General features: G+C 47.3%; 1 protein-coding gene across 11 annotated transcripts in view; it reads right to left on the bottom strand.

Moving 5' to 3' along the window:
* The window catches only part of LRRC71 (leucine rich repeat containing 71), an 81,353-nt gene that overhangs the window by 37,618 nt on the left and 22,903 nt on the right, over nucleotides 1-20,832 (bottom strand). For 3 of the 11 annotated variants that reach the window (XM_029580836.1, XM_029580835.1, XM_029580838.1), the window contains 2 exons: nucleotides 533-665; nucleotides 205-339 (listed from right to left, as the gene is read on the bottom strand). In XM_029580836.1, the coding sequence (XP_029436696.1) occupies nucleotides 205-301 (97 nt within the window). In that variant the 5' untranslated portion in view covers nucleotides 302-339; nucleotides 533-665. Of the gene's footprint in view, nucleotides 1-204; nucleotides 340-532; nucleotides 1,312-20,832 lie in introns of those variants that run through there. The other 8 variants (XM_029580831.1, XM_029580839.1, XM_029580834.1 and 5 more) reach the window with 4 other exon arrangements.

The following is a 20,832-nucleotide window of genomic DNA, read 5'->3' as shown; positions in this document are numbered from 1 at the left end:
AAAAAGACCAAACGGTCCATCCAATCTGCCCAGTAAGCCCATGGCAGCACCCGCCACGCCGTACAGGTCAACCCCATACTCATCAGTTTCTCAGACTGTAAAAGTCAAGGCCCTTGCTGGTTGCTGCCCGAATCCAATTCCCAGTTATCTCTTGCTGTTGAAGCAGAGAGCAATGTTGGCTGTTGCATCAAAAAGGTCTCTTACCCAATGCACTTTTCTCTAACACTGGGGTTAAAAGTGGCCTTATCCTGGGTACAATCGGGGGAATTTCCGAGATCCCAAAGTGCGTGCAGAGGTCCATATAGTCCTGCTCCAGGTTCCCAGTTAACGGGTAATCATCTACAGAAGGGTCAGAACACAATGCATTACTGTCATGTCCCTCTGCAGGTGCCTTTCTTCTAATTTAACTCATTATTCTCAGACTTAAGTTTTCATTATTTTCATAAATAATTTTAATGCTGCAGGAACAAGACATTTACTGGCTAGCTTCAAAACTCTGCAACATGTATACACACTTAAAATATATGCTTACAGGTCAAGCAGGGAGGCTCTGGGTCAGTCCTAGGTTTTGAACTTATATCCCAGTGTACTGTGAGATTGCAGTTGCTGCGTCCACCATCATTTGAAATCAGCTGCTAAGGGTACCAGACTGCATTAGGATAGAGCTGTCAGAAAAGTGAAATATATAACTTGTCTGTTAATTTCCTTTCCTTTAGTCCTGCCAGATCAGTCCAGACGAGTGGATGATGTCCCCTCTGCCAGCAGATGAAGACGGTGAAATAAAGCTCAATGCTGACTTCCCTGCCCCTATAGGAGTGTGGTACTGCCTTCAGCTCCTCAGTATCCTACGTCAAAGCTAAGACAGCCAAAGGCAATTGCTTGCCTTTGGTTTCTTTTTTTTTTGAAATTTAAGGTTTATTAGAGAAAGATAATACCGACAATACAAAACCATACAGCATCTGTGAAGCATGTACAATAACAAAATTGACAGTAGAATAGATGCAATAAAGACTTACAACAGATTCTCTGCTTTTCTCAGTTATTGTGTAAACATATCCCCCCCCCTCCTGTTCCCCTGCCTTTGGTTTCTAAGATACCACCACCACCAAAACCTAATGCAGCCAACAAACTTCACTGCATGGTTGTTAACCCAAGAATTAGATAATCCCTACACCAAGCTCATGAATAGGCCAACTATATGACATAACATAAGAACATAAGTTTTGCTACTCTGGGTCAGACCAAAAGATCCATCAAGCCCAGTATCCTGTATCCAACAGTTGCCAATCCAGGTCACAAGTACCTGGCAGGATCCCAAAGGATTGACAGATTCCAAGCTGCTTACCACAGGGATAAGCAGAGGATTTTCCCAAGTCCACCTTAATAATGGTTTATGGAATTTTTCTTCCAGGAACTTGTCTAAGCCTTTTTTTAATCCCAGCTACACAAACAGCTTAAACCACATCCTCTGGCAATGAATTCCAGGGTTTAAAATCATATTTCCTAGCATGTAGCAGATGGACTCAAAACAAGTGGGTATAGTGTGCTCGTGCTAGCAGTTGGAGACGGATCTGACGTCAGCACGGGTACATATACCCCCACAGGAAGTGTAGCAATTCAGTAATTTCCGTCTCCAAAGCAGTTTGGAGCTACCTCACGCTCGCTGAGCGTGTTTCCAAATTCTAACGACTAAATTCATAGAAGAAACCTACCTGAAGACGAGCCCCGCACTCCTGCAGTGATACCAGTCGGTCACTCCCCCAGTTGAGTTTCCCGAGCTGACTTCCGTGGTCCCTCGGAGGTAAGCACCTCGGTCCGGTGGCCGGTTCGCGGCAGGGACCTAGCCCCTGAGTGAGAAGGGCTCGGGCGCGGCTTGGCCCCCGAGCGAGATGAGCTCGGGCGAGGCCTAGAGGCAGCGGATGCACTTCCTCGAGCGCGGCGGTGAAGGTACTCACCCTCTCCCCCCGCAGCCGGAGACCACCCGGGTCGCAGCCGGGAAGCGCCGAAGACAAGGTAAGGCATACATCTTTACTGTGGTCTCTGAGGAAGTGTGGATTAACTGGGCCTGCCTACGAGGCAGCCCGCCAAGGAGGTCGCCATGTTGCCTGCCTACTCGCCTTCGCCACTTAGGCACACGTTGCTGTACGCGCTGAGATAGGCGCACGTTGCTAAGCGCATGCGATAGGCGCACATTGTTGAGCGCACGCGATAGGCGCACGTTGACTAAGCGCATGCTACTAGGATAAGCGCACATTTATAAGACGCCCGTTCATAGGCGCACGTTTATTTATTTATTTATTTATTTATTTTTAGGTTTTTATATACCGGAAGTTCCTGTATACAATACATATCACTCCGGTTCACAATTAACAGAGAAAACTATCGCCGGGAAGGCGGTTTACATGGAACATACATGGAACATGGAACATATCGAATAAACTATAATAAAGTACAATCTAATTTAAAACAACTGAAATAAACTTAGGAAATAACTTGGTACATGTAACTGAAGCAAGATGAACATTACATTGCTGCAAGGCAAGGCTGGATGTTTATAAGACGCCCGTTCTAGGCGCATGCTGTTAAAGCGCACATCATTAGGCGACACATATTTCAAGGCGCATACTCTGGCTGGGAGAAAATAACAGTCGAAATGGAGCATAAGAGAGCCCATGCGTCCGCAGAGCCGGCACCTCCAGAATCAGGCATGAGAGCTCTAAGCTTCTGCTCAGCATGCAACCTCAGAGCCACACAGAGCGAGGAAGCAGACTCACTATGTGCCCAATGTGAGGAGGCCATGGGAGTTCCGGGCCAGGACCGGTCCCAGCCCAGCGGTTCCTCAGGGAACACTCCGGACTTAGCAGGCCGCGGCGAGCAGCCAGGGAACCCGAGAGACCTGGTGCCCCTAAGGCCAGATCCGGCTTCGCTTTCCTGGGTGGAATTATTCAAGGGGATTCACGCCTTTGTCCAGATGCAGTCTGCTCCTCGGATGGGTCTGTCCGTCCCGGTTGATCCGGCCCCTGGACCCTCGAGACCTAGGCACGGCCACTCGCCACCCGACAGCCCCAATTATGGGGATTCGGATTGCTCTGAGGAAACTGAGGAGCCCCCCGAGGAGGGTGAACTTCCCTCGGAGATAGAACCATATCGGACCATGCGACACTTCTTTCGGAAAGAGGATCTTCCAGGCCTGGTCTCCCAATACCTATCAGAACTGGCCATTCCGGGCCAAGACGCCCCAGGGGACCCCAAAATGAACCCCCTGTTAGAGGGCCTACGCCAAACGGCTCACCATTTTCCCCTCCTACAAGCAGCACAGCAGCTAATCGATCTGGAATGGAATGCACCGGAGGCCTCATTCAAAGGGGGTCGGGCCTTGTCAGGCATGTACCCTCTGGACCCGGCGTCCAAGGAGCTGCTGGCGTGCCCCAAGGTAGACGCCATAGTTAACGCAATAGTGAAGCGCACCACCATTCCGGTTGAGGGGGGAGCGGCCCTCAGAGATACACATGACCGGCGCATGGACACCATTCTGAAATAAGCCTTTGAGGTAGCAGCCATGTCCCTACGAATCGCGACCTGCTGCACCGTGGTGACACGTTCCTGTTTAATCACAAGCTAGAAACAACACCCCGGGAGAAGACATGGAATCAGCTCTCGCATTACTCACTGACGCAGCCTCCGACCTCGTCCGTACGGCAGCCAAGGGAGTGTCATCCTCAGTGGCAGCCAGGAGACAGCTTTGGCTACGAAATTGGGCGGCCGACTCTTCATCCAAGACACGCCTCACAAGAATGTCCTTTAAGGGTTCCCTAATGTTCGGCAGCGATCTCGAGAACTGGGCTAGTAAATGGGGTGCCTCTCCATTGCCCCGTCTACCAGAAGACAGGTCAAGGAGGAGCCAGCGTTCTTTTTCTAGACCATCCAGAGGTAGAAACACTCAGCGCTTCAACCCTTACAAGACTCGCTATCAAGCACCTCGTTCTCAGGCCAGGAACCAGCCCTTTCGGGCTAAGCACAACAAGAAGAGAACCAGCTCGGGTTCAGGTCCCGGCCGCAACCCACAATGACAATCAGCCGACCCATCCGGGGGTAGCAGCCATAGGGGGCAGGCTAACCCTCTTCTACCGCAGGTGGGTCGAGATCACTTCGGACCAGTGGGTCCTCGCCATCATCCGAGAAGGATATTACTTGGATTTTCTTCGGCTTCCGCCGGACAAGTTTGTGGAATCTCCTTGTTCACCTCTCAAGAAAGCGGCACTAGAAGTGACCTTACAGAGGCTCCTGGCCCTAAAAGCCATAATCCCAGTACCTGCAGGAGAGAGAAATTCTGGGCATTATTCCATTTATTTCATCGTACCCAAGAAGGAGGGCACTTTCAGGCCCGTCCTGGACCTCAAGTCATTCAATCGACACCTACGGGTCCCCAGCTTTCGCATGGAAACTCTGCGGTCTGTCAAGAATGCAGTACAGCCAGGGGAGTTTCTCACCTCCCTCGATCTGTCAGAAGCCTATTTGCATGTCCCAATCCATCGGGATCACCAGCGCTATTTATGCTTCAAAGTCCTGAATCAGCACTTCCAGTTCCGAGCCTTACCCTTCGGGTTAGCCACCGTGCCGCGGATCTTTACCAAGGTCATACTAGTAGTGGCGGCGGCACTCAGGAGGGAAGGAATTCTCGTCCATCCCTATCTGGACGATTAGCTGATCAGGGCAAAGTCACCAGAGGAGAGCCACCGGGCAACCAACAGAGTTATAGCTCTTCTGGAAAGCCTAGGATGGGTAGTCAACATAAACAAGAGCTCCCTACAGCCGTCCCAGTCACTGGAATACCTAGGGGTCCAATTCGACACCCAAGAAGACAAGGTCAGCCTGACCTTCAAGAGAAAGTCAAAACTCCGGAATCATCTGCAGGTCCTGCTGAGCGCCAGCTGGCCCACAGCTCGGGATTACCTACAGGTCCTCGGCCTCATGGCATCCACTCTGGAGGTGGTGCCATGGGCGCGGGCTCATATGAGACCATTACAACGCGCCCTTCTATCTCGGTGGAGCCCACGATCACAGAACTACACCATACACCTACCTCTACCGGCCAGAGTGCGGAATCAGCTACGGTGGTGGTTGCAGCCCGCCACATGAGCCGGGGGTCAAGAATGTCCGCCCCAACCTGGATCCTGCTCACCACAGATGCCAGCCTGAACGGATGGGGAGCACACTGCGAGGAACTCACCGCCCAAGGGTGGTGGAACAGAGAAGAGTCAAGGTGGAACATCAACCGACTAGAGGCACGGGCAGTCAGGCTAGCGTGCCTGCGATTTGCCCACAGACTTCGCAACAGAGCGGTCAGAGTGATGTCAGACAACGCCACCATGGTGGCATACATCAACCGACAGGGCGGAACCAGAAGCCAACAAGTGTCCCTAGAGATAACTCCCCTGATGATTTGGGCAGAAGCAAATCTCCAGGACATCTCCGCCGTCCACATCGCCGGGAAGGACAACACCACGGCAGACTTCCTCAGCAGAGAAAGCCTAAACCCGGGAGAGTGGCAGCTGTCGCCCACAGCTTTCCAGATAATTGTGGACCAGTGGGGGACGCCAGCCATGGACCTATTAGCGGACAGGTCCAACGCTCAAATACCCAGATATTTCAGCCACAGATGGGATCCTCGAGCCCAGGGGATCGATGCCCTGGTACAGCCGTGGCCTCAGGGGATCCTGCTGTACGCCTTTCCTCCGTGGCCCCTGCTGGGCGCCATTGTACACAGGATTCAGCGGCACAGAGGCCTAGTTCTTCTAGTGGCCCCGGACTGGCCAAGAAGACCCTGGTACGCAGACATGAGAAGACTACTGGCAGGGAATCCTCTACCTCTGCCTCCATACAGGGACCTGCTACGGCAAGACCCCATCCTCCACGAGGATCCAGCTCAATTCTCTCTTACGGTCTGGCCATTGAGAGGGCTAGACTGAAGAAAAGAGGATACTCGGAGCCGGTAATAGATACACTCCTCTGAGCACGCAAGTTCTCCACATCACTAACATATATCAGGATCTGGAGAGTTTTTGAAGCCTGGTGCGACTCTCACAGCACCAATTCACATGCCACTAAGATTCCTATCATTTTGGACTTCCTACAAGATGGACTTCAGAAGGGTCTGTCCCTCAGCTCCATCAAGGTTCAGGTAGCAGCGCTGTCTTGCTACGGTCCCAGGAGTGACGGCAACACCATTGCCAAACACCCAGACATCTCACGTTTCCTGAAAGGAGTCAAACACATTCGTCCACCACTGAAGTGGCCAGTGCCCTTGTGGAACCTCAACCTAGTGTTGGAATTTCTAGCGGGATCCGCCTTCAGGCCCCTTCGAGGCCTGTCTCTCCGTTTGTTAACCTTGAAGATGGTGTTCTTGCTGGTGATGTGTTCAGCACGCCACATCTCAGAGCTACAAGCACTGTCCTGCCGTGATCCATTTCTCAGAATCACCCCAGAGGCTATTCATCTTCGCACAGTTCCTTCCTTTTTACCCAAAGTGGTCTCACACTTTCACCTCAACCAAACCATATCCTTGCCTACCACGGAAGGTTTGAAGAAGTCGGAAGAAGGTCGAATGCTACGCCATCTCGACATTGGCAGACTGCTGTCCAGATACCTGGAAATGTCAGAAGCAGTACGAAAGACGGACCACCTGTTCGTCCTGCACAGCGGGAAAAAGCAAGGGGAAGCGGCCTCACGGCCAACCATCGCCTGCTGGATTAAAGAAGTTATCAAGGCAGCCTACGTAGAGGCGGTAAAACCACCACCTCTACAGGTCAAGGCTCATTCTACCACAGCGCAATCGGCCTCTTGGGCAGAAACTAGGATGCTGTCGCCTGCAGAGATATGTAAAGCGGCGACGTGGTCCTCCCTCCATACCTTCTCCAGATTCTACCGTCTGGACGTCCAGGCCAGAGAGGACACAGCATTTGCGAGGGCAATCCTACACGGTCCTCGGGCAGCCTCCCGCCCAGTCCGGGAGTAGCTTTTGTACATCCCACTTGTTTTGAGTCCATCTGCTACACGCTAGGAAATGTAGAGATTACTTACCTGATAATCTCCTTTTCCTTAGTGTATGCAGATGGACTCAGCATCCCGCCCAGCTGCCGGTATACATGGGGATTTGCCGACTAACGGTAAACCATGTTTTCTTATATAGGGCATCCACCCTGCCGGGTGTCGACGCCTTCCAGCTGAGTACACTGGCGGTCTCCAGCTACCATCAATTGGTCAGGGTAATCCTGTTCATTTAATCGATCGGTCAGTCACACATATATCCATAAAGCTTTTGCAAGGAAGATTACTGAATTGCTACACTTCCTGTGGGGGTATATGTACCCGTGCTGACGTCAGATCCGTCTCCAACTGCTAGCACGAGCACACTATACCCACTTGTTTTGAGTCCATCTGCATACACTAAGGAAAAGGAGATTATCAGGTAAGTAATCTCTACATTTTCTCCTATTTGTTTTAAATGTATCACCTAGTAACTTCATTGTGTATCGCCTAGTCTTTGTACTTTTTGAAAGAGTAAACAAATGATTAACATATACTCGTTCCACCCCACTCATGATTTTAGAGACATCTATCATATCTCCCCTCAGCCGAGGCTAAAGAGTCCTAACCTTGTTAGCCTTTTCTCATAGGGGAATTGTTCCATCCCTTTTATCATTGGTCGCCCTTCCATGTACCTTTTCTAATTTCACTATCTTTTAAGAGATGCAGTGACCATTCCTTTCCTAATAATTCCCAGCATTCTATTTGCTTTTTTGGCCTCCGCCACTCACTAAACAGAGGATTTAAACATATTATCCACCGATGTCTAGACACTTTTCCTGGGTAGCAACTTCCAATGTGGAACCTTGCATTATGTAGCTATAATTTGCATTGCTCTTCCTTATGTGCATCACTTTGCAGTTGTCCACATTAAAAGTTATCTGCCATTTGCATGCCCAGTCTCCCAGTTTTGCAATGTCCTTTTGCAATATCTCACAATCCTCTTGTGATTTAACAACTTTGAATAATTTTTTTTTTTTTTATCAGCAGCAAAATTTGATCACCTCACTTGTCATTTCCATCTCTAGGTCATCCATGAATATGTTAAAAAGCAGCAGTCCCAGAACAGATCCCTGGGGCATTTCACTACTCACCTTTCTCCACTGAAAAGGTTGGCCATTTAGCCAACTCTGTTTTCTATCTTTTAGCCAGTTCTGATTCCACAACAGAACATTACCTCTTAGCCCATGACTTTTTAATTTCTTCAACAGTCTCTCATGAGGGACTTTGTCAAACGCTTTCTGAAAATCTAGATACATTATAGCAACTATTTATTATTATTATATCCACGTGTTTATTCATTCCTTAAAAAAAAATGTGGCAGGTTGGTGAGGCAAGACTTCCCTTAGCTAAATCTATGTTGACGTTGTCCCATCAAATTATATCCATCTATCGGGCCGATACAGTAAAGTGCGCTCAGGCCGAGCGCACTGTTAGCCCGTTTGGATGTGCGTTTGACGCGCTATTTTTACCCCTTATACAGTAAGGGGTAATAGCGCGTGGAAAACGTGTGGCCAACCCCCCGAAACTAATAGCACCCGCAACATGCAAATGCATGTTGAGCCTATTAGTTAGTCCCGCGCGACACATTTTAATTTCGGCCAGCACCAGGAAAGTGTACAGAAAAGCAGTAAAAACTGCTTTTCTGTACATCCTCTGACTTAGTATCATAGCGATAATTAAGTCGGAGGCCCCAAAAATAAAAAAAAATAAAAAATCAATTTTGCTGGCGTCCGTTTTCTGAACCCGTGGCTGTTGGCGGGTTTGACAACCAACGCCGGTAAAATTAAGCGTCTGCTGTCAAACCCACTGACACTGTCAATAAGAAGGTGCTAGGGATGAGCTAGTGTCCCTAGTGCCTCCTTTTTACTGCGGGCCCTCATTTGCATGCTCTTGTTACTAAATCGTACGCCCAGGAGAGTGGCCTGGGCGTGCGCTTGCTGGCTCTCCCGCACGTTTACTGTATCGGCCCATATATGTTCAGAATTTTAGAATAATTTCAACCATTTTTCCCACCATGGACGTCAAGCTCACCCCTGGAACCCTTTTTTAAAACCGGCGAATGAAGAATGAGTAATAAATTAACAAGAGAATGGAAGTATCTTAAGACAACATACTGACTATTGTATAAAATTTGTTATAACTCCTGTGCTACTTGCCTGATGTCATAGATCCATAGTGAGATACCAAATATCAAAAGAGCACCCAAAACGATTTTTTGGGGGGGATCACACTATATAATCCAATTCACACTCAAAAAACCCCCTTTTTTGGTTTATTTTTCATAAGATAATTGAACATTAAATAGCTCAAAATCTGTGAGTCTTATCATTAAACCGGCATTATTCATGCAGGAGGTCGGCGGATCTAGTGTCTGACCCAAACCAACCTCACTGCTGCAAACTGAGAAAAATTTTTAAAGAGACGGAGGGCAGGTTTCATATATATGAGTTTCAAACCCCAACCAGGGTGTACTCAATTTTGTATATATAATCATTAACCAAAACCACCACCGTCCGATTTTTTTTAGAAAACTCTGTGCAACCAGTACAAATTAAATCTTCATGTCCCGATGTGATATTCTTATATTCTTCTTTTTTTATAAGATATCAAAACACAGATGACTTAGCAAAATATTTTGAAAAAGTCCCGACTTATCTGATGAAGTCCCGACTTATCTGATGAAGATTGAAAGCCCAATTGGATTATATAGATTATATAGATCCATAGTGAACATGTATTAGAACATTTTACCAGTCATAATCTGTTTATGAATACTACCTCCATAGTATATCATTAATGTTGATTTATAGTATGAAAAGCAAGTTTGCTTACCGTAAACAGTGTTTCCGTAGATAGCAGGATGAATTAGCCATGCTGTTGATGGGGCTTATCTATCAAGGCCCAGGAGGCGGAGTTTGATCGAAGCTGTATGCAGAGCTTTGCTCTGCGGCTGCGCGTGTGCTCCCGCGCAGGAAGACAGATTCTCCTCAGTCAGTAATTAAGCTATAGGAATACGCACAGTATTGACTGTCCAGGGAGGCGGGTGGGTCCGCATGACTAATTCATCCTATCTACGGAAACACCGTTTACGGTAAGCAAACTTGCTTTTTCCCGTCGATAGCAGGGCTGAATTAGCCATGCTGCTGATGGGAGTCCCAAGCTCCTGAACACGCCATGGATGATTGTTAATAGTTCTTTAGAATATGGCGTGACCGAATGTGGACAGACAATTGCTAGTTATGGATCCATCAAAGTTTGTAAGACTGCTTGACCAATTTTGGCATCTGCAGTAGCTTGATGATCAAGACAATAGTGGGAAGTGAATGTATGTAGAGAAGACCATGTGGCCGCTTTGCAAATATCTAAAAGAGGAATGTTTCTTAAGTGAGCTATAGAAGTGGAAACTGCATGCACTTGATGGGTGTTCGGTTGTGTAGACAGTACAATGTTCTTTTTTTGGTGACTGTAAAGAATACATTGAGCGATCCAACTTGATATAGTGCGCTTTGATACTGGTATTCCGGGCGCATTAGGATTAAAAGAGAGAAATAGTTGAGAAGGTCTGGTATCTGATTGTGTTTTTTCTTTATAATATGCTAATGCTCTTTTACAGACCAGCGTGTGTAACACGCTGGTCTGTAAAAGAGACACGCTCGTGATGTGGTGTGGTTTTGGAAAGAATGTTGGGAGTTCAATTGTTTGGTTCAAATGAAAAGCCGAAACCAGCTTTTGGTATACACAGACTTGGTTGTCTGTGTATACCATTACTCTTTTCCCCCTCAGATATGGGGCAAATGTCTTGAGGGAATTTCTTATTGCTCTCAGTTCCAGAAAGTTGATTTGGTAAGTTCGCTCTATCGGGGGACCATTGACCTTGTGTGTCCAAGGTGGTCGAGATGAGCCCCCCAACCTTTGTGCGAAGCGTCTGTTGTGAGGATCGCATTGTGAGGAGGGTTGACGAACAATATTCCTTTGGCGAGGGTTCTTCTTTGAAGCCACCAGTCTAAATCCTTCTTCATCTCTTGTGTCAGGGACATGACATGGGATAGAGGTTGTCTATGTTGAGACCACTGGGATTTTAGTCCCCACTGTAGTCTGCGCCATGTGGAGACAGGTGTTTGGGACTGTGTAGATGGCCACAGCCATGTTTCCAGAATCATAAGCACTAAACTAGCTGACGGTTGTGGTGTAGAATGAAGTCTGAGTAGCAGCATTCGAAAAAGAAGCTCTCTTTCCTTTGGAAGAAAAGCTCTGGTATTTGTTGTTACTAGGTGTGCCCCTATAAATTGAAGAGTTTGAGAGGGGTTGAGTTTTGATTTTTCGTAATTGACTACAAGGCCTAGCTGTTGTAGACAGTCGATTGTTTGTTGGAGATGCAGTCGTAGTATCTATGGGTCTGAGGCGACAATGAGCCAATCATCTAGATAAGGAAATAATTTTATTCCCTTTTTCCGTAAGTGGACCACTACCACCACCATGCATTTTGTGAAAACCCTGGGGGCCGACGACAGTCCGAAAGGAAGGACTTTGTATTGGTAATGTTTGTTATTGCATTGGAAGCAGAGGTATTGCCAGGATTCCGGATGCATCGGGATATGAGTGTAAGCATCCTTCAAATCCAGGGAACACAACCAGTCGTTGCGCTGAAGAAGTGGTAGGATCGATTTGAGAGATCCCATCTTGAACTTTTCTTTCACCAGGTGTTTGTTCAAGTCCCTAAGATCCAGAATGGGGCGTAATCCCCCCAATTTCTTGGGAATTAGGGGGAGTAAAAACCCAGATTGCAATGGGATGAAGGAATGGGTGTTATCGCTTTCTGGGCGCGAAGGTGGGATAATTCTTTTCCCAGCTGTGCTTGGTTTGTTCGATTTCCTCTCAGATGGTACAGTCGAGGGAGAGATGGCCTGGTAGAGAAATTTAGCTGATATCCCTCCTTGATGATTTTTAACACCCAAAGATTGGAAGTGATCTTCGACCATGCTTGTAGAAAGCTGGTTAATCTGCCTCCAATGAAAGTAGGGTGTGGTGGTAGCTTGATTATCTTTAAAAAGACGACGTGGGTTTTGGGTGGTTGTTCTGGGATTGCGTTTGTGGATGCTGGGTTCTGGGTTCTGGAGCGACCTCTTCGTTGTTGATTCTGAGTTCATTGAACTGGTGGATATGAAGACATTCTGTGCGATTGATAAGGCTTAAAAGGACATCTTTGATATGTTGGCCGTCTATACTGGGGTAGATAACGGCGAGAGAAAGAGGTATGCGGTGTAGGGATGGTCAAGGACTGAACTGCCGACTGTTCTTTGAGCTGTGCCACAGTTTCCTGCAGACGGTCGCCGAACAAGTTGTCCCCTGTACAGGGAAGGTTTGCCAACTTTTCATGGATGTCTTCATGAATAGCTCTCGATCTGAGCCACGCCATTCTTCGGGCTGCGATTGCTGATGCAGAAGACCTAGAAGTTGTTTCGAATGATTCATAGATTGTACTGAGGAAGTGTCTTGTAGCTTCCTCCATATCTTGTATGACTGAAGTGGGGCTGGTGTTGTCTCCATAGATGGAAATAGGAGCTTTAGTTGTTGTACACACTCGTACAAATATTGGACTATGTAAAATTGATGCTGGTTTATTCGAGCTGTCAGCATTGCAGATTGGAAGCACTTCCTAGCAAAATCATCCAAATATTTGTGGTCCTTCCCTGGGGGAGCACTAGAGTGTGTTTTTACCCTTTTTGCTCTTTGTAGCGCCGACTCTACTACTATAGAGGCATATGGCAATTGTGATGGTGAGTAGAATTTAGACTGCCTCATCTTGAATTTGAGATCAATTTTCCTCGAAATGGAAAGAATGGTGAAAGGAGTCTCCCAAGATTTCTGTAACAGTGAGTCCAGGACCTGATGTGATGGCAATGAAGAGGGTTCTGAGGGAAGATCAAAGATCTTTAAGATCCCTAAAGTCTCTGTTCTTAGGTCAGAAACTTTCTAAGTGGTTAGACTTAATGTGGTTCCCACTTTATCGAGGAACTTCGGGTAAGAAAGGTCCTCCGGTGTGGAGTATAGCTCTTGTGGCTCCTCTGTGGGGTCGGAGGGGTATCTTGTGGCTCCTCTGTGGAGGTAGGAGGGGTAGTGGGGTGTGGAAGTGGGTCTGTGGGGGTCTGCAGATGCAGACCTGGAGATGGAGAACCTCTAGGAGGAGGCGTGGATGGAATTTGTGGTCATATTAGAGAGGAGAAAGGTGGCTCAGTCGGTAACTCCAGGTTGGGTGATGAAGCCTGCGGAATTTGCAAACTCAATTGCAGGGAGGCAAACAGTCCTGTAAGGGCCATAGAGATCTGAGTGATTGCCTGCTGTACAACATCCGGCATTGCCGGTGTGATAGGGGTATGTGGAGGGAGGTCATCAGATAAACCTTTTTTCCCCTGTAATGGATCCGACAGATGGATTGAGAGGTTACATCCTCTGGATGCTGCAGAGAGATCAGAGTACATCTGAATAGACAAGGATGATGATGAGGAAGACAGAGACTCCACATCGCTCATCTGTCACGTGATTTTGATAGGGATTGTCTTCTTCTCTTCTATCCGGTTGAGATGGAGGAAGAGGAGTAGAAACCCCTTGAGATGTAGATGACAGAGTTTCGTCGCTGATGTGGTGTCATTTAGACTTTCTTTTATATGGTTCATTGATATCGCTATGGGAGTGTAGTGATGATGGTGAAGAGGAAGGTCTAGGCTGTGGAAGTAATGGTTCCTTCACTTGCTCCTCTTGCGGTTGAGGTCTTTGTGGTGGTACAGGAACTGTGGCTCCTGAAGTGATCTGTGCATCGATTTCCCATGTTCTCGTGCTGCATGTTGTGACTGGTGCGTCGAGCCCGACGCACAGAGTGCCTTTTTTGGGTTTGGAGGCGTTTGCGTCGAAAAATTCTGCTTCGGCATCGGGTGCGCCAGAATCAAATGCGCCGGTGTCAAGCTAACTTGCTTCGGCGACAGTTGTGTCGGTGTCAAATGCGCCGAGAGCGAATGATGACGTTTCGACGCTGCTTTTGTCGTCGTGGAGTGCGTCTGTACCCGATGCTCTTGCTTCGACGCTGGTTGCGGCTCCGTCGGAGGCTGAGCTGGATATGTCGGCGGTATTAAAGCCAGCGATTTCGATGGAGGCCTGTGATATGGTTGGCCTGCACTCCCTCTTGCCTGTTCTCTCGACGGGGACGAGGTTTGGTCAGGTCTGTGGCCCTTTACTCTGTTTAGGCCTGCCTTCGACTAATGGGCCTACCGAGGCCACCGATTTAGTCGGGGCGGCCTGCCTCGACGCCGGTCCCGGCGACTAATGCGCTTCAGAGGGGGGCGCATATGACCCGTTGGACCCTCGAAGTCGTTCCATCTTTTCGGCTCTTAGCCTTCTGGCTCTGGGCGACATCTTTCCGCAATGGGAGCAGTCCTTCTGCTTGTGGTCTGGGCCCAGATACACGTAGCATTGTGAATGTCCGTCCATGACTGACATTATTTTGCCACACGAACAGGGTTTAAACCCTGATGGTTGTGGCATATTCCCTTGATGTTCTCTGTTTTACTTGTTTAAAATTTTTTTTTTCTGTCTGAGGAGAGTAGGTGCTCCGCATGTGATCCCGCGCGCGGAAAAGACAGACTGAGGAGAATCTGTCTTCCTGCGCAGGAACACACGCAAAGCTCTGCATACAGCTTTGATAAAGCTCCACCTCCTGGGCCTTGATAGACAGTTCCATCAACAGCATGGCTAATTCAGCCCTGCTATCGACGGGAAATGTTACTTTTGTAAACCATTGTGATCTTTATTTGGAACACCGGTATATAAAATATCTAAATAAATAAAGTTGGCCACCCACCAATCTTTAAGTACCATAACTGATGTTGCTAATAGTTTACAGATTACCTACAATAGGTCTGCAATTTCATTTTTCAGTTCTTTCAGCACTCTGAAATGTATACCATCTGGTCCAGGTAATTTGTTACTCTTTAGTTTGTCAATTTTCCCTAGTACATCTTCAAGGTTTACTGAGAATTGTTTCAGCTCCTCTGAATCACCATCTTTAAATATCACTTCTGGCATAGGTATCTCCCGTACATCTTCCTCAGTAAAGACCGAAGCAAAGAATTCATTTAATCGCTATGGCCTTGCCCTTCATTAAGTGCTCCTTTTACCCCTCAATCATCTAATGGTCCAACTGATTTCCTCACAGGCTTTTTGCTTCGAATGTACTTAATAAAACCTTTTCTATTAGTTTTTGCTTCCACTGCAAGCTTCTTTTCAAATTCTGTCTTTACCTTCCTTATCAATGCTTGCAAGTACTTATGCTGTTTCCTGTTTATTCGAATCCCTTTTCCATTTCTTGAAAGATGTTCTTTTGGTTAGAATAGCCTCTCTCTCACCTCACCTTCTGACCGTGTCGGCAGTCATTTGGCCTTCCTTCCACCTTTAACACATGGAATACATCTGCTCTGGGCTTCCAAGATGGTATTTTTAAACAAAGTCCATCCCTTATGTAGTAAACTTTTGACCTTTGCAGCTGCTCTCTTCAGTTTTTTTCGTAATCATTTTTCTCATTTTATCATAATTCCCCTTTTGAAAATTAAATGCTATTGCAGTAGATTTCCTTAGTGTCCTCCCTTCAGTTATCAAGTCAGATTTGATCATGTTATGATCGCTATTGCCAAGTGGCCCTAACACCATATCATGTGTTCCACTAAGGATTAGGTCTAAAATATCTTCCCTCCCCCCTTGTCAGTTATTGTACTAGCTGCTCCATGAGGCAGCAATTTATTTCATCTAGAAATTTTACATCCTTAGCATGTCCTGATGTGACATTTACCCAGTCAATATTGGGAAAATTGAAATTAACCATTATAACTGTGTTGCTATTTTTGTTAGCATTTCGTCGTCTGTCTTTTCACTCTAGCCAGGTGGATGGGTTGTACACCCTCTCTCACTTAGAATTTCTATCCATAAAGATGCTACAGTGCATTTTGTTTCTTGCAAAAAACTTTTATCTTGTTTGACTCTCTTTAACATATAGCATCACCCCTCCCACCAATATAATCCATCCTATCATTGTGATATAATTTGTACTCTGGTATCACAGTGTCCCACTGGTTATCCTCCTTCCACCAGGTCTCTAAGTTGCCAATTATATCTACCTCTTCATCCAGTGCTATACACTCTAACTCTCCCATCTTATTCTTTTTAGACTTCTAGCATTTGTATACAGACATTTCAAAGTATGCTTTTTGTTTGAATTTACAACCTGTTCATCAGTTGACGGGGTAATTTGGAATTGTTCTGCTCTGTCTGCTCTTTACTTGGCTATTTTAGTATTTATTGCAACCTCTTTACTGAGATGCCCTAATTTCCTTGTTCTGTTAGTATCCTTCAAACATACATGATTCCGAACCATGCACTTTTGAACAACTGCCGGCTTTCCCCCATCACCTAGCTTAAAAGCTGCACTATCTCCTTTTTAAAGGTTAGTGCCAGTAGCCTGGCTCCACTCTGGTTAAGGTGAAGCCCATCCCGCCGGAATAGGCTCCCCCTTCCCCAGAATGTTCCCCCGTTCCTAACAAATCTAAAACCCTCTTCTCTGCATTATTGTTTCATAAATGCATTGAGACTCTGGAGATCAGCCTACCTTCAGAGTGGGCAACAATACACCTGCTAATTTTCTAATTTTGTCAGACTGAGAGCCCTTGATGATTGCAGCTTCCCTAGTGGGCTCTGGACTGGTTTGGGAGGACTAAAGGAAAGGAAATTAACAGGTAAATTTAAATTTCTTATTGTCCATGCCAGACCAGTCCAGACAAGTGGGACACACCCAAGCTCCACCCAGACTGGGTGGGAGGAAGCCATGATAGTTTCTCAGGACTCTTGCATTCAAGGTGTAGCCTTTCCAGCCTGCATGTCCTTACTGATGTCCCTAGACAGGAATGCAGTGGAGGCAAGGGCCTTACCCTGCCATTATCCTCTGAAAAGACAGGTTCTGATTCTGCCAACTAGGAGTCCTGCACCCTCATCGAGTGTGCTCGACAGCTTTCTGGGACCTGCAAACTCTTGCTTGAGCAGGCAGAAGTGCTCATCTCCTTAATTCCTTCTGAAATCAATGCTTTAGAAATCACTGTGCTTTCACAGGACCTAGCCAAGAAAAAAAACTGACTTGACAATGACCTTCCCTATTCTGCCTTACATTGCCTGACTTTCCCAGTCAAGTGAGAAAACCCAATTCCAACAGAAGTGGAACACTACCCTTAGAAGAGGGATAGTGTTGGACACAGAGATACCCTTTCCTTTAAAATTACCAAAGGTCACCAAGGAGATCAACAAGACTCAAAGAGATGCCCCTGGTGGTTTGAAAGAAAGGAAGGCCAGGTCCCTTCAAAACTAAGCTTGGATTCCAAGTTGAGATCTTATGCAGTGGAGGACTTGAGTTCTTGACTCTCTGGAACAAAGTATCTCATCTGAGAGAGTAGCATGAGAGCTTCCATGAGGTGTCCCTTACAGCAAGCCAGAGCTGGTCAATGCCCTCTGCAAGACTTGAGTTCTGCCTTCATCCCAGTCTCTGCTGGTGGAAGGTCAAGATAAAAAAAATGGATCCTTCAAAGGGAAACATTGTCTTCACTGTAAACTGATCTGACAGGGGCTATAAACTTCAATTCAGGTCCGTTAATGGTCCACTTTAATACTATCAAAGGCAGTAACCCCCGACACTAAGTATCCTCACTATGTTGCTTGATTCTCTCAACACCCAAAGTTGTAAAAGAGAATGGAAGGGATCATCTAGGGAAGAATCCTCTGATCAGGGGAAAGGGTGATGTAGCACCCTGCTCGCACTTTCAGAACTTGGTCTAGGGAATGTCCAGGCTCTCTGTGGCAACCCACCCTGGAGACTGGATATCCATCCCCCAGGTTCTTGTTATCCTTTTTCAGCCAATGTTGGAGCTCCACCTGGCTGATCTGAAATCCACTCGCATTGGTGCCCCACCTGACTGCCAGCAGGGCAGAGGCGGCTTCTGCCATTCCTTACACTTCAGGGTTTCAAGAGTTTCAGCTCAAATGTGCACTGCTGCAAGGTACTGCAAGTAAACTCCTTTCCAGATGAAGTCTGACTCATTTACCAGGGTACTTAAGGGCTACTAGAGTCCCTCAGCTTGATCACACCAGCTAATGCCATTACACTAATTACCATCACCTGGATTGTCTTCTCCTGAACTAGAAGCCAGGATTTCTGGAGCACTAGACAGCTGGGTTTGGCCCTCACCCTAGACCTGGACCCAGTGATTCTCCGCTAGGACTCCTGACCTTGCTTCAGCTGTCCTGGATCATAACTTCCCTCCTAACCTATAAAGATTGTCTACAGTGTGGAAATAAGCATGATAGAGATGGCAAATTTATTTGATTTATATTTCATTTTTCAGACACTTCAAAGCAAATCACATTCCTTGCAGGAGACACCTATGAAAAGCCAATTTCTCAGGCTTCTCCTAACTTCCCAAGAGAGAAGGAAAGTATCTTGCAGTACCGGCCATCGCTCTGTGGGGGAGCTCCCGAGAAGCACGGTTGTAAACACTTTGACCCCATCTTGAACTAGCCAGGCCACACAAGGGATCCAACTGAAGGCGCTCCTAGCATCACTTACCTCCATCACATGAGACTCACCCGCAGTGAATCCATTCAGGAGCTGCAGGTTTGAGACCTCCCCCCTCAGTACATTGTTACCTGTAGGAAGGTCACCACGGCCGCCTCCAAGAGTTGTTGGACCCAACCCAAGAGGACTCGAGTCACAAAGTCATTTCATGTAGCTGCCTGGAGAGAGAGACTATAGAAAAAAGAAATACTGTTTAAGCAGAGACTCAATCTTGCTAACATGGGAGCGGCACTGAATGCTGTGCTTCCATTCATGATTGTAGTCTTAAAAGATAAAGACAAGCCCCCCCCTAGTTGATCCAACACCATATTCTTCTCTTCTCTGGGAAGGGAATCTAGATCCCTCGTTGTCTTGGTCACCTTAAGGCTGGAACCAGACGTCTCATACTGAAGAGATCCCATCGCAGACATACCAAGAAACTCTTGGGGTGGGGCCTAAGAGTACCCAGGAATAAGGTATCCCTCTACAAATTACTTCCTCTCCTTGCTCATCCAAGAGCTGCAAGGAGGTCATACCCCAGAATTAAGGGTCACCCCTATCCCCTTCTGAAGAGGCAATCTCTCCCTGTCTGTCGGATTGGCTATCTCCTCCTCCTCTTGTCCAGCCAATCCCCTAGGAATGTCTCAGCCAGTGAAGTGCTCTAGCACCCCAAATGTTGCCAAAGATAACCTAAAATTCTTCTGACCTGGAATATGCAGAAGAGCTAGGGAGGGCTCGAGGAGAAATCCAAAAGGTGCTGCCCAAACAGGACCAGCCTCACAAGTCTAATTTAGCCTTAAAAGACCCTCTGGGAAGCTTCATTTGTGTAGAGAGCCAATTCCTCAGGCTGTTCCCTCCATCACTCACGTACAGGGCAGGAGAGAGGAGCTCCGGCATGCTCCAACTCAATAAAGATTAGCTGCACAGGCTCTGCTGTGCACGAGGGGAAAAAATGGAGCCCCTGCGGACCGTCCCTGTTTGACTATCTGAGGGAAGAGGAAGATAAAGAACCTGAAATGCTTTTATTTATTTATTTTGGGTACAAAGCAGCAGCAAAATGCTGATCCAGCCAAAACGGGAGTGTCGCCCAGTCTTTGTTCCCTGTGCACTACGATGCTGCCTCCCCCCCCCCCCCCCCAGAGGCCAGGGCTTGATCAGAGAACCCCCCCCCCCCCCCCCGGTTTTTTCTTGGCAGGGTGTTGGCTCACAGCAGATTGCACTCCCCCTGCCTTGTGTCGGCCCAGTCACAAGCCAGGCAGAGTGCATCCACTGAGCTACTGTGACTCTCCCGTGACTCTGTGCCTCCCTCTTTTTATAGCCTTACCAGAAGTAAGCGAAGGGAAAGAGAGTGATCGCATCAGGCCTCCTGACCAAGTCCAGCACAGCACCATAGGAGGCTCGCCCGGAACAGAGGGAGAGGGTGTTGTCAGTTCCTCCTGCTGCCAGATCCACCAAGGAAACAAAGTCACCCAGGTCCACCTGATGCTTGGAACTCAGTCCTCAACTGAGTCAGTTCCCAAGGGGGGAGGGAGAGTCAGTCCCACCAGGACCATCATCCAGATGTCTCACCCCCCCCCCAAGACTCGTCTTACACTCCATCAGTAAGCTGGGCCTAAACCCAGGAGCAGCCTACCACTAGCTTCAGAATGAGTCCACATGTCTGCACTATCTGCTGGACAGAGAAATACTGAAGAGCTAAAGGCAGCACCGTTGAAGTCAGCACTGAGCTTTTTTTTTACTGTGTCTCCTTCTGCTAGCAGGGAGGACATAACCCACTTGTCTGGTCTGGTCCGGCATGGACAAAAAGGAAGCCAGGACTTTTCTAACATCTTCTTCCTTGAACTGCATTTGTTGGACAGCTCAGTACTTACAAACAGAATGACCAAATGGCTCCAGGAATATTGGAACAGATTGCTCCAGTCCTGCTTTTTTTTTTAGGTCCCATTTCAAAAAAGCATTCTGGAGTTTGATGTCCTTTCTTCCAATACGAAACAAATACGACAAGCAATCTCCAAATACTTAGGGAGCCACATTAAACCACCAGGACTGGAGCAATTTTCCAGGTTCCATGTAAGCATCCAGACATGCAACATTATGCCACTGTG

This window comes from Rhinatrema bivittatum, chromosome 16, assembly GCF_901001135.1.
Source record: "Rhinatrema bivittatum chromosome 16, aRhiBiv1.1, whole genome shotgun sequence".
NCBI classification, from domain to species: domain Eukaryota; kingdom Metazoa; phylum Chordata; class Amphibia; order Gymnophiona; family Rhinatrematidae; genus Rhinatrema; species Rhinatrema bivittatum.
This window is presented reverse-complemented; position numbering and strand designations above follow the sequence as displayed.